At 40.2% G+C, this 14,833-nt stretch overlaps 1 protein-coding gene across 1 annotated transcript; it reads right to left on the reverse strand.

Moving 5' to 3' along the window:
* Positions 1 to 552: 552 nt before the first annotated feature.
* LOC111569414 (lysosomal-associated transmembrane protein 4B) lies at positions 553 to 14,742 on the reverse strand. The gene is made up of 7 exons (XM_023271505.3): positions 14,487 to 14,742; positions 13,411 to 13,522; positions 12,368 to 12,441; positions 11,340 to 11,462; positions 11,032 to 11,130; positions 8,243 to 8,338; positions 553 to 1,734 (listed from the first exon to the last, which is right to left on the reverse strand). Exons 1-7 carry the CDS (start codon positions 14,595 to 14,597, stop codon positions 1,654 to 1,656), a joined length of 696 nt encoding a protein of 231 aa, XP_023127273.1. The 5' UTR covers positions 14,598 to 14,742; the 3' UTR covers positions 553 to 1,653.
* Between the last annotated feature and the right edge of the window lie 91 nt (positions 14,743 to 14,833).

Genomic DNA, 14,833 nt, shown 5'->3' on the forward strand with positions numbered 1-14,833 from the left:
TTCCAGGGGCACATCTGCCACTGAAGATGAAGAGTCACTGTTAATCACAGAAACAATCAGAGACTTATTCATTCTAGTTAGTTACTTGATAATGACTTGCTTTGAATATAGCTGTAATAATATATCTCATCCTTGAAACATAAGGTAATGTATAGCTTTATATACACTACCATTCAAAAGTTTGGTCACTTAGAAATGTCAAGAAAGAAAAGCAGTTTTTCTAATGAAGATAGCATAAAATGAATGATAAATCCAGTGCAGACATTGTTAATGTGGTAAATGACTATTCTAGCTGGAAACGGCTGATTTTTAATGGAATATCTCCATAGGGGTACAGAGGAACATTTCCAGCAACCATCACTCCTGTGTTCTAATGCTACATTGTGTTAGCTAATGGTGTTGAAAGGCTCATTGATGATTAGAAAACCCTTGTGCAGTTATGTTAGCACATGAATAAAAGTGTGAGTTTTCATGGAAAACATGGAATCATCTGGGTGACTTCAAATTTTTGAATGGTAGTGGAAGCTTCACTGTCAAAATAAAACGCACATGTACCGCTGAAATGTATTTTTAATAGGCAAATAAATGTCACATCTTTATTTTTCATACAGCAGTGGTCCTCAGGTTTGACTTCCGTGTCCTTGCAGGACATTTTGTGTCCAGGGAGCAGCTTGCCAATTACTGCATCTGGTGGAACGAACTCGTACAGTGTTTACACAGAGCAGAAGCTCCCATTGGTTTAATTGAAAAAACACAACCAGGGTCCATATTTATTAAGCTCCAGGTTCTCCTCGAGCAACTCATTCATAGTTTCCTCAAAGAGCAAACTGATTCCAGATCAGTGCTTCTTCTGTGCTGTCAAAATAGATAAATAGCAGCCCGAGACATTTCTCGTCAATCAGTAGAAACACACAATTACATTTAAAAGTTATAAATAGCCAGTCAGCACAATTCAACACTCCTGATACAAGACAGTTCTGTCTGCAGTTGAATAAAACAGTAAAACAAGGTGATATGTTCGATATAGACTAGGTTGCTCTTTGATCATGTCAGAATACAGGCAGATGCATTTCTTTGGGAAACTTCCAGTCAAGGTGACACTTCACACATGGGTCTATAAAGTGCTCCCGGTCAGAGAGAAAGTTATGAATGAAGGCAATCCAACCCTGATCATGAGCAGAGACAAGACAAACAGGTAACACTAGATGACTCTTCACTCATTGGTTTGCATTTGTGCATAAGATAAATAGATCTATCAAAGGTAGGGCTCACAGAATACTATTACAGATACACAGACAGCATAAAGACAGTTCATAAAAAATATAGATCATCTATCAAACTTTCTAGTGCTTTCGCCCAGATTCAAATGCATTAAAATGCACATCATGTCTGGATACTATGAGAGACAGAAGAAGAGCTACAGGAGAAACAGGACTTCAGCAGGAAGGGATGAGAGGTCACGGTGGTGATACTGGTGTGTGTGCATGTGTGCTCAGTGCTTATGTACATGTGCATGCATGGGTGTACTGTAATGTGTGTTTAGCTACAATATATCCATGGATATACTGTACACTGGAGAGGCAGTGTGGTGCATAAAGTTTGCTGGGGTCATATTAACAGCAGGGTCCAGTGAGGATGATCCTGGGAGTGTTTTCAGGCTGTCGCAGTAGTGTAGGGCGGAGGGGCCTGCTTAGGAAGGACACTGACACTGTCATCATACGGAGGCAGCAGCACCTGAAGATAAGAAAGAAAAGGGAAAAATGGTTTCCTCAGCAACCTCTGCATGTTTTTGGACTGTGGGAGGAAGAAGGAGCACCTGGAGAAAACCCACACATGTGCAGGGAAAACATGGAAACTCCATGCAGAAAGATCCCAGGAAGGCCGAGATGCGAACTGTTGATCTTCTAGCTGCAAGGCGACAGTGCTAACCACCACGTCACTGTGCAGCCCTCCATAAAAACCAACACAATGTCAAATCTCTCTCAGTGTATGAGCATGTTTTGATGAAGTTGCATAATATTCCATCAGTTCTGGTGTTATTTCAAAGTGAAGAATTAAACTCCAAAACCTGTACTTTGGATTAAGTGAAATATTTGGAAACTCAGAGGGAAGAAATGGCACAGAAACCAATATGTTCCGAATAAAAAGGCTAGACTGCAGGATTACAGCTAAATATGATTATGCAATATGTAAAATGAAAGTATGTAAGGAGTGTCTGGCAGGAAGCATGTTGGACTAAAACATCAGAATAAATACTACAGATAAAATGCCAATAAAGGTTATGTTGAGTAGATTTACTGGAGTTAACAGCCATGCTAGCAGATGGCTGTACTACGGCACAGGAGGACTTTGAGCTATATGCTAACATGCTACCTGACAATTTTACCATGCTGATGTTCAGCAGGTGTGTTTACAACATTTAGCTTCTGAGTTCAAGTCCATTCAAGTCCCTCTCCTCCCCTAGATGCCAATCTGATTGAGCATCTACAGAATGCTTCAGTCCTTAATTGGATGCCCCACCCCACAACCTGCAGAACCTGCAAGATCCACTGCCAATGTCCTGTTTCCAGACACTACATGACCAGCCAACGGATCTGTGCTATCATAGCGGCACAAAGGGGACCTACACAATATTACTAAAGTGGTTGTAATGTTGCGGCTGATCTGTATAATTCTACTCTACACATTTCTGAGGGGAAATATATCCCTTTTAAAATTCTATTGCATTTGTTTGACAGCTATAGATTTATGCATAAAACATATGCTTTTATTAGTAGACATTATTATACTTTCCTACCCAACAGTTACACTATCAGTCAAAAGTTTGGACACGCCTTCTCATTCAATGCTTTTTATTTATTTGTATTATTTTCTACATTGTAGATTAATACTGAAAATTAACACTTTTTTGTTTACAACATAATTCCATATGTATTGTTTATCAAGTATTTTGCTGATTTTATTCATTGTACATTGAGGCATATTGCAAGGTTGAATGTTTCCCAAAACACAACGTATGTAACAAACTGACTATCTGACCTGGTGACAGTGCTAAATGAAGTGTCAGGGGACCACCAAACCTACTGAAATTCATCTTGAATGTAAAAAATAAATGTATTGGCACACCCATCAAAAAGCTGCTCAGACATCTCAATAAAAATACACACTTCAGGGTGGCACTACATGAAAAAGTTGTGAGATCACCAGTGTCAGTAGGGTCCATCCTCTGCCAACCATGAATGTGAGTGCAAAATTTCATAGGAATCCATGCTTCTTTATTTCAATCCTTATTTCAGTCCTCACCACTGTAATGGGCCAACACTCTGGTTCCAGTAACAATAAAAAAAAAGTAGTCCAGTATGATGGAGTGTTTGATCAGAAATGTATTTTGGTCTTCAGCCATATAGTGTGAATGTGTTCGACTGTTTAAAAGATGGGAAGGCAGCGTAGTACACTAAAGCAATGTCCTGAATAACGTGGGTGATGGACAAGATCCAGGACAGTATGTCAAGTCAAAAAGGAAAACAGATGTGAGCGTCCAGATTTAGTTTCAAAGCCGTATGCCACCAACTAGACTGGGCACATCTGTTTATTTGTCTTCTATTATTCATCCCTCACGCTGAAGTAAAAGTAGGCTTAGTGGTGAGTTTGCCTAAATTTGCCTAATGGCTGTCTGCATCACAGAAGTCACAGTTTGAGTTGGACGGATGTCTCTGCTCAGAGCAGACTTGACAGATATAGAATTTACCATGAGGAAACTAAATAATATACCAGACAGCGTATTCTATATATTATATAAGATCTGCAATGTTTAAGAACAGATGTTTGTCATATTTCATTCAGCGCCTGTTGGTCTTACCAGGTTTGCTGTGTTAAACCTGTTCTAACATATTTACAGGCCTTTTTCGTTCTAAAATGTGTAAAACTAAGCTCCCTTTCTGCTCATCTCTTCAGCAGAGAAGCTGTGTGGAGTCAGAACATCTTAGGTGTGACTCGGCACTCATCCTGGTTTTGCTGCTGACAGCAGGGCAAACAGAAATATAGGTTCCCTCCATGGTTCACTGGATTTCATATACAAAAACACCAGGTGTCTGACCTGTGTGTCCCACGTTTTAAACAATGAGCCATTGAGGGCTTCAGTCAAACAGGCAGGGCAGTTTGGACTTTGTGACAATAAACTCTACTGACCTTTAAAGGAAGGTATTAAATAATTAAGGAATTAAGTGATAAAACTCTCCTTTGGTGTGTACTGGGGACTAGACAGCCTCCATGTAGATCATTGCCGAATTGAACTGTGGTTTCTTGTAGTTGACTTAAATAAATAAAATTACACTGTTTAGACATGAATGATAAAATACTCTTATAATTAAACCTCTTTATCATTTGCTTTTCTTGCCTTCACAACAAGCCCTGTCATTGGGGTAATTAAGATAGTGTCATTGCATAGTTTGTCCAGCAGAGCAGCTCCAACTACATTGTTTACAATTCTCTGTTTACTGTCTGCAGCACATGTAGCAGAGTATATACACCTAAGCAGGTGGTGGTGTGAGTAAAGCAGTGTCTTCACAGTAAGTTACAACTAGTTTGTTCAGTAAATTGCTGGAAATTTTATAAAAAATAGCCCCTCATTTTCTATTTCAGAATAATCCTATCATACTGTTTGCATACACATAAACTATAACGGCCATGAAATAAATATAAGAAATTTTTGCTCTCTAAAAACTGGTATTGCCATCATCAGCCCCATAATTCCAGTACTGAACAAGCTGTAGTTTTTCCAGATTCATTAATGATTCCTCATCTTCAGACTCTTTAGTTCTGTAAAAGTGACAGATTTTATTTGAAGCATGAATCTAAACACTGTATTTCTTATCCAAGGATGACTGTCAGCATCCAATCCATCCAAGGGTTAATGTTTATTTCTGTTTTCTATGATTCATCAGATGGTGAGGATGATGGTTTTTTACCGGGGTGGGGTAGCTTTAGCTTTAGTCTTTCAGTGTTATATAGGCTGCATGTGCATAGTTAGTAGGCTTTGGATTTATAAGAGTCAGATGTAAACACTAAATAGTCAACTGGACAGTTTTCATGCGTCTTATGGAAAGTTAGCATTAGCATGAGCTTTCCTGATTTAGATACAGTTGAAAATCTGTTTGCACAACTCTCATTTATTTTTAGGCTGATGTTTTAAAAATTAAACAGAAAGTTAAATGTACAACTGTTATCACTGTAGACTTCATTGTGTACTGTGATGGACAAGCACAGGGACCATATCTACAAGGACACAAACAGTTATAGCATCATTCACATCACTATGCTCATTTTCTTCTGTGAAACATGTCAAGTGTTACTGATTGCTCCTTTAATGCCAAATAATGCACCTGATTGTGTGAGTGTGAATCACTTTTCTGTATGCCATTCTGCTCATATGGCTTCCATCAGTGGACCTTTGACCGAACCACTGTGTAAGTGATGAACAGCCATGCGAGCTGCTAACCAAAAGCCACAAACCTACCGGGAGCTTTAATTGAACACGCCTGGCTCTAAATTGGAAAAGCATACCTGCGGAGGTGAGGCTGATGTTAGGAAATAAAGGCTCAGTCTGCTTTTTATCTGGCTCTTTTCACTCATGATGTCAGCGAGCTGGAGACTGGCCTCCTGTTTCTCTCTTTACAGCTCAGGTGTTTTACACATCAGCAGAGCAAAACATCACATACAGCCACACGGTGCATAAAGCTGCTTCAAACTGTGTGGAATGCTACACTCAGAGGAGTCTTCAGCTGCACAAAATACCTGTGAAACTCAACATGCTAAAAGGTCAAATATCAGTCTTAATGGAGCCAGAAAACCACATTTTACAATAGTCCAAACAGTCATTAGTGTTGCAAAAATCTCTTTTTTTTCCTTCCATCTGTCAAAGTGTAAGCAGTTCTAATAGGTGTGTGGGCAGTGAGTTAGCAGCGGTCAGGGGGCCAGATCTGGGCAACAGGACACCAGCAGGAGGCCCAGAAACACCCCGACAGAGCTCACTTACTGTACCAGCACTAAGCCTCAGCCACCATCCTAATGGCTTTGCCAGCAGAGAGCCTCATCTCTCCATCCAAGTCTGTTCATCCACCCATGCAACAGTAGTCTTTGTAAAACTAGCTGCTACGACAGCCCAGTTTTATACTTCCTTCCTCCCATCAGCATGATGACTTTACGGCTGCCAGACTGGCCTGAGCAGAGGAAACCTACGCAGACGATAAAAACGTGACCAGCGGTCTGGATTGAATAAGGTAATCATTTTCCCCCAGAAGTTGTTTTGTTGCTTTTGGAAGTGGAAGAAAGAAGAAACTCAAGATCAGATATCGTTTCATGTTAGATCTCTACATGATGATGTCGACATAAATTATGTGTGCGTGCAACACTTTGAGACTTGTTTTTCATATATTTCATTGATATCTTCTGACCTGTAAATCACTTGTTTTTCCTGTTGGACATTTTAATCTGTTGTGGATATCTGCCTCTTACAGTTAATGCTGACAGAAGTATTTGCACAGCTGTAGACTGCACATGAGGAATGTCTGTATTATTGATGTTGAAGTGAGAGTATGCAGACGTTTGTAACAGCTCATTGGAAAATGTGATTAACATTCACACAAGTGGTCTGACAGCGGAAAACACGCCAGTAGAAAATCACTTTTTTGCAGTTTTTTTGTGTAATTCTTTTGTGACTTCCCGAAAAATGAACCAATATAGAAAGCGTGGTACAGCCCAGTGTTAATGTTCTTCCATGTTCTCTGTAGACAATAAGTCTGCCGATATTCTAACTCTGTTTTACTGTCAACAAATTCAATGAAAAGACCAAAGTCAACCATCAACTGATGCTAAGTATTGTCTGTGTAGTCAGAGCCTGATGTGTTTTATTCTGCTGTGCCTTGTCAGTGAGCCTCGTTGTTGTGCTGGATGATCCTAATTACCATTTAACAGCCACACTGTACTTTATTTTAGCTCAGTCCCACGTACAGTGTGCTGCTGCTGCTGTGAATCCTCAGTGTTGTACTAAAAAGTTTATTAAGTCTCAGCTAAAAATACTTCCTAACAAATGCCCTAATACTCCTGTTTGAATAAAATTTGCTAAAAACTACAGCACCAGTTGATTTCAGAAATTAATTAGACCTTTTAAAACACATTTTTTTGCCTCTGGGTCATTCCAGAACTGGAGGACATTTTACGTCCCACCCATCAAATTTCAAATAATCCACGTACAAAATGCTAAAACATGCAGTTGTTGTGTAAATGTTCTTGTCCTGAGACAAAATCTAAAAAAAAAAAGGAGCAAAGAATGTTTGAAAATATTTTTAAATACCAAATCAGTCTGGAGTCCCCCTAAAATGCCATTTTTCTTTTGTCCCACCCTCCTGATGATGAAATTAAATCTCAAATAAAACAGTTAAACTGAAATTTAAATCTCCTTTTTTGGTATTTTTTTTTCATTGATGTCTCTTGTAATTGTGGCAACATTTTTTTTAATCCAAATATTATTTTAAAAATAATAATTATTATTCATGGAACGTGTGTCCCCCAACAACCCTGTCAGCTCAACCTTTTTAGATGGTAGAAGAAGAAAACAGTGAATCACATGAAACTCTGGGATTAACATCATCAAACAGTTTTCCTAAAGAATGGGTAGAGCAAAGCTATGTCCTCTCTTCTAGTTTTCATATTTTCATAACATCGTCAGCCTTGACTGAATGTCTCACTCTACCTCATATTATCAGACTAATTCTTTGGACTGTTTTCCATCAGTCAGTTTGTCCTCTTGGTCAGCAGTAACAGCTAGCTAAATATCTAGCTTCTACTGCTGAGAAAAAGATCACATTAGCATGGATTAGAGTAGGGTTAGCAAACAACACAGAAAACATGGAATAAAAATGATGCCATTGATGTGTAAGCTGAGTTAATCAAGCCTTTGATAGTTTATTACCTATTATTGATGAATATAGAGCAGACAAGGTTTATTTTTCAAAAATGTTGAAGCCCAAATGTCCTCCACTTCTGAAATGACCCACTACAAATAGATGAGCTTGGTTGTAAGTTCCTCAGAAAGCACACCTGTGGCCCTAAGTTCATTCACTCTAAGGGGAAGTATTAAGAGTATATTTTTCAGTCTTATCCTTCAAACCCTGATATTGGATTATGACATCGTCATTGTGATATGAGCTTAATGACAAAATACAGATGACCGGAGGTAACTTACCGTGGTGTCATTGGTTGTAACATAGAGCAGGATTTCAGAACCACTGTGACCGCTCACATATCTGTAGCAGTTCCACACGCAGGCTATCAGGTAGGCCTGATGTCAGACAGGAAGAGAAAAAAACGCAAATTAGAAGCATTGATGATTACTTTAAAGACCGTCCTCTCTTAGGTTTATTGTAACTCATAAATGATAGTTAATAATTTCAAGTAAGCACATTTGTTTCCACACAAATAGTTGTTGTCCACAGTAGCAGCACGGATCAGTGGATGGCAGCGTTGGTCGATCCCCCACTTTGGCTCAAATATCTCAACAACTATTAGATGAGCTGCCATGAAAACATGAACAACAAACGAAAGCCCCTCTTAAGATTAATCGTCCTGATTTCCTTTCATTTTCAGCCAGTGCCATGATTAGATCAAAAATATTTGTTAGTCACAAAATTAATGGCACAACCATTCACCTAAGTTATATTTTGTGTTTTGAGCTTAGCATCCTAACAGATAAAACAAAAAATCTGAAGCATAAGTGCTAAAAAGCATGTTAGTGCTGCCACTTTGAACTGTGCCTACAGTAAGTACAGTCTCCCAGAATAGACTCTTAGGCTCATTATAGTACATGAAGCTGTCAAGTTTTTAAGCAGTGCTGCTGCAGGACAACCAGCCTTTCCTCATTACTGTGCAAAATGATGTTCAAAAGGTGTCCCAAAATCTAATTAGGACTTTCCATCCCCAGAGAAGCTGGGCTGTATGTGTGTTTTCTGCACACTCAGATCGTATCCTGGAAACAAAGTCCATTAAAGGCTATAATAAAATTGTGGTATTTAAAGAAATTGTCCCTTTTTTTGACTCCAGACTCTATTTACAGGTTTGATCTGATGGTTGCACATCACTTTATAGTAGCGAAAAAACAAGTTCCTGTTGTTCCCTGTTATCCTGGAATCATCTGGCTCTCAGCAGGCAGTTTGCTCCTGGAACACTACGGCCAAACACAACACCATCTGCTGCATCCATCCACTAGCAGGAGCCAAAGCCAGACGGAGCTCTCTAACTTCTATAATAATCCAATTAAGAAGCTACTGTAATGCTCTGACAGCCTGGCTATATTAACCATCTCCATAGGAATTTGCACAGATCTATTTCCTGCAACAGAGATCACTCTATTTACTTCACAGTCTAACTGAAAAATGATACTGACAGAGCAATAATGATGCTGATTGTGCAAAGCAAATTATTTCATCACTTCAAAATGACTCCAGTGAAGATAAAAAATAGAGATTATGTGCACCTCATGGTGTTTGCAATCTAAAAAGTCCCTTTGAGTCCCAAACTTAAATGTCCGACTTCAGCTTGGTTATTACAGAAGACAAATGTTTTTGGTTGTTGGTAGAGTTGCATCAGAGCATCTGACAGGTTTACTGGATCTCCTGCAGGTACAATGCAAACTCCATTCAAACAAGCTGCTGATTACATGCTAACCAGTGTGCTGAGATTTTTTTCTGTATTATGTCTACCTGTATTCAATTCTGTGTAACTTGCTTTTGAAAAGTGCTAGATTATTGAGATTGTTGATGTCATTATTGTTAAATATGCCATTTCAAGGTAGTGTTTAGCATGGTGACCCTTGATAATGAGTACAAAATACAAATACATCTGTGTCTGGTGGGATTGCAATGAGTTTTGCTGGTATCTGGTTATGAGCAAAGTCCTGGACAAATTAAACTTGTGTTGGTACTAGAAGTAGATGCTGGGAATCGGCAAAGTCCTTGGGATTTGTTGTGCCTACTTGTGTTGTGTATTTCCAGTAATTGCCACAGTGCCCAAGTGACGGTTAAAACTCCAAACAACCAGAGGGATATCAGGGCTCAGTGGGACACACTTGGATTAATAAAGACCTCTTGTAATTCCTGTAAATGAAAAAGACTTTGCATAGCACAGTTCTGCAGTGTCCAACTATCTAGGAAACATAAATGTGTTCCTGCAAAAACCATAGACACTTAGTAGTTGAGATTTGAGTTGCCCAGCCGACATTATCACCATTATTATCATTATTGGTGCTGATGTGGCAAAGAAAAAAGAAAAAATACAAATGAATGAGTAGTGGCAAGAAGAAATTTCCATCCATCCATTATCTATAAACCACTCAATCCTCATTAGGGTCATGGGGGGCTGGAGTCTATCCCAGCTGACTGAGGGTGAAGACAGAGGACACCTGGACAGGACTACATATAGAGGCAAACAATCACACTTACATTCACATCTACAGACAATTTAGAATCACCAATTAACCTCAGCATGTTTTTGGACTGTGTAAGGAAGCTGGAGAACCCAGAGAAAACATGCAAACTGCACACATAACGATCCCAGGCCCAGGCTGCGAACTGGGGATCTTCTAGCTGTGAGGTGACGGTGCTAACCACCGAGCCACTGTGCAGCCCCAAGAAGAAACTTGCCACAGTAAATTTATAGCTTTCCAGGAAACAGAAAAAGCAAAATACTCTTACAGTTATTCTGCTATTACACTATGAGCAAGTCAGAAATTATTCAGCTACATGACTTTGACATATAAAAAATAAAACAAACAACGTCTCAATTCCATTTAGTTATTTTGCGACCCTGCTAATGTGTATCATGGCTAACCTGATAGAACAGAGCCTTTGTTAGTGGTGGCCATGTGATGTAACTCAACATTTGAGCTTTCCTTCTGTCAAAAGCCAAAAATGTCTGCTGTGAAAAGGATTCTTGCAAAAAAGAACCCTAAAGGTAATTTAACATGACAGAAAATGTTACCTTGAAGGCAAGAATACAGCCGATGAAGAGCAGCACAATGAGGACCAAGCACACGTTACTGAGAGCAGCGACCTCCTCTCTGTAGGGGAAGTTTTCAGGCTGCACAGGAGTCAGAAAAACAGTCAATAAGCAGCAGAGAGATGATGTGAGGTTACAGGAGCATCACTCATTAGTAGAGGCAGCTGTGGCTGTGACATCTACACTGACATGGGAAACCATCAAGTCAAATGCTTGAAGAGGCCTTTCTGAACCACAAAGAAGTTCTGCCAATGCGTGTCACTGAGAGGAAAACCCTAGAGGTTTCTTACCAGTTGCTGCAGGTAGTCCTGTATTGTGTTGGGGTAAACTACAATGCTAACAGCCACCAGGGTGTTGAGAGCAAAGTCGAATATTTGGTAGCAGAAAAAGGGGATGATCCAGGCAGCACGCAGCTGAAACAAAAACACAGGTATTATGACTAGGCTGACATATCATCTGAGATCAGAGAATCAAGCTCTTTAAAAAAGCACTGTTCACATAAATCAGAGCTCAAACTGGGTCACAGGAAGATTACGGTGCATTTAAAATCAGAAATCAAAAGGCACGGTTTTTGGATTTTGATTTTCAAAGACTTGAAATATACACTACCTTTCAAAAATTTGGGGTCATCCAGACAATTCCATGTTTTCCATGAGAACTCACACTTTTATTCATGTGCTAACATAACTGCACAAGGGTTTTCTAATCATCAATGAGCCTTTCAACACCATTAGCTAACACAATGTAGCATTAGAACACAGGAGTGATTTTTTTTTTTTTTTTTTTTTTTTTTAAAGTTATTTTTTTGGCCTTTTATCAGCTTTATTGGACAGGTGCAGTGAGAGAGAAACAGGAAACGGGAGAAGAGTCGGGGGAAGACATGCAGGAAAGGGCCGCGAGCGGGAATCGAACCCGGGCCAGCTGCGTCGGGGACCAGCCCCTGTACATGGGTCGCCTGCTCAACGTGTTGAGCTATACAGGTGCCCTACAGGAGTGATGGTTGCTGGAAATGTTCCTCTGTACCCCTATGGAGATATTCCATTAAAAATCAGCCGTTTCCAGCTAGAATAGTCACTTACCACATTAACAATGTCTACACTGGATTTCTGATTCATTTCATGTTATCTTCATTGAAAAAAAACTGCTTTTCTGTCAAAAATAAGGACATTTCTGAGTGACCCCAAACTTTTGAATGATAGTGTAAATGTAGACTGTTAGTGGAGAAGCAACATTATCATTTCTGTAAACTGCTTGGAGGCATTTATGGTATGGAGATCAACACCTGAAGGTTATAAAGTATGAAGAAGCATTTCTTTACCTTGTATGCACCATATGTTGCCATCCCACATATGAGAATCATCAGCAGAGAGATCGCTGAGGCAATGCACATGTCTGGAGCAACAAAAGAACTCAAATTAGAAATACAAACTACACGTCTTTTAATTTTCACTGTTTATTTCAGTCAGTGTGTCATCACATCCAATTCCCAAAGACTCTTCTAAAAATGTTCACAGCATCATGTTCAGTAGATCTGGGGAACATAAATTTTCGTCTGACAAAGATAACGACTTTGTCAGACGAGAGCTGCTTGGCTGGAAAACAGTCTACTACATTTGTTATTGACTGGGATTAGCAGAATGTTTCACACCAACAGTCACACAGTAACTCACACAACAACTCACAATAACTTTCCCTATGGCTTGCTGTTTGTCAGATCTGGAAAAACTGCTGAAATAACTGAACCACGCTACAGTTTTCTTGCTCTTATGTTTCTGCACCAGCCTGTCCAAGTTGTGCTAATGAATCATAGGACGCCCTAATCCTCTGGAACTGGGACACTGCAGTCACTCCCAATCAGAGCCTACCATGTGCTGCAGGACACCTCCAGTCAGACTGTTCCTGCGACACCTGGTGTGTTAAGAAAACTTTCAATGCTCCACAAATGGACATTAGGCCTGTACATCTGTGGCTGTTGGATTAATACATAACAGGAGTGCCGACTGTTGTCTAGACCTGGACCTCCATGTGTCAGGTCCCCTTAATAACACAATTATAACACAATAAATCATTCCATTAGTCAGGTGACAGCCCTGCTGAGAGCATCACATCCCACTAGTGAGAGTTAAAGCCATCCGTCACAGTCAGCTGTAGATTTGGTTTCAGGCAGAACACCACAGAGTCCAGAACCAAATGCTAACAAGCTGTTGACCCGAGACAGCGTAATTATTTGCAACAAGACTGGAATACAAAAATCCATAGCAATTCAGCTGTTAGTGGCAACCTCTGTGTGCTACTTTACGGCTCTGCAGGGTGATTTATGGGACATTTACTATAAAGCACTGGCCCCTCTGGGCTACTTACTGGCATCATCCATGACATCCAGGTCATTAGCCAACTCGGCGCTGGTCAGGTGGTACTGCTCAGGATCACTGAGCGCTGTGAGCAGGATGAGCAACACCACAGCATTGATGAGCTTAAGGACACAGGACATATGGGAAGATAAAGGCAACGATATGGACAGATGGGCAGGAGCAAAGTGGAACAGTTCAGAGTGAAAATGGCATTTAAAGCTCCTTAAACCCGTCACCTGACATAACAGATTCATCAGTAATCTGCAGAATACAAGAGGTGTCTCATATGTCCCCTAATTATTTATAAGTAGTGACAGCAGACATCCAAAAATGATCATTAAATCAACTCCTGGAGTAACCATGTTAGATTACACACATACAGTCAAAGCTCCACATAAGTCTTTGTTTTGGTCTGGCAGGCGCAGCTCATTATGCAGATGACTCATACATCCCCACTGATTAGGTGAATGTAATGGAAAATTCTCCGCAGTCAATAGACAGCCTGACACAAAGACCTGCTACCTGAAGAGGCCCGCTGCTAATTTATTCATCGGGGGCACCGAGGATTTTTCCACGTGTTTGGTTTAGTTAACCCTGTATCTCCTGTACATCAGCCAGACACACTGATGCATCGACTGTTTAATCCACACTCCACAGGAATTCATTAGCAGAAAACACAAGACATGGAGATTTTCCATCCATAAATTCATCCAAATAATCTTTAAAATGTCCACATTATTGGTTATTGCTCATCTGCAAATTTAAGAATTATTATTTAGTTTTTAAAAAATGTAGATGAGGTTAAAGTGACCAAAACAATGTCAGATTTACATGCAGATTTCTTCTTTTATAGACATCTGCAACTCCAGATATCAGTAAGTTAGAGATAAAGTATGCTGGAATATGGTCTTTAAAGAAAATAATTCAATCCATTTCTGAAAGTAAGAATTTGTGTGTTAATAATAATAAGAAGAAGGATAAACTACTCCATTCTAAAATGCCTCCTGCGTGCACCACCTCTGATCAGGTGGTGTTTCCCTGCTGGAGCCTCCATGGATGCAGTGAGTAACAGGAGGCGGTGCTCACCATGTACCAGACCCCCAGGATGATGGTTCCTGTGCGGACATGGCAGCACAGGCAGCAGCTGGCGGAGTACCAGCGGTCCCACGGGGACATCATCGTCTTGTCCGGCAGCATTTACGGATCGGTGTCGGTGTTCTCTAACCGGGAGTCCCCGCTGTCCTCTCAAACGTCCGCTGAGCGACGGTCCTCACTGAAGAATGACGAACAGGATCCGACTGCCTCTGACCTGTCCGTTAATCACCGACCGTGAGCAGCTTAACGGAGCGGAGCGTCAAGCTGGCGTCAGGGGGAATATCACTTCCGATTTCAAAGTAAAATAGCGGTTATGAATTTGTGTGTTAAGGACTAAA

This window comes from Amphiprion ocellaris, chromosome 9, assembly GCF_022539595.1.
Source record: "Amphiprion ocellaris isolate individual 3 ecotype Okinawa chromosome 9, ASM2253959v1, whole genome shotgun sequence".
NCBI classification, from domain to species: domain Eukaryota; kingdom Metazoa; phylum Chordata; class Actinopteri; family Pomacentridae; genus Amphiprion; species Amphiprion ocellaris.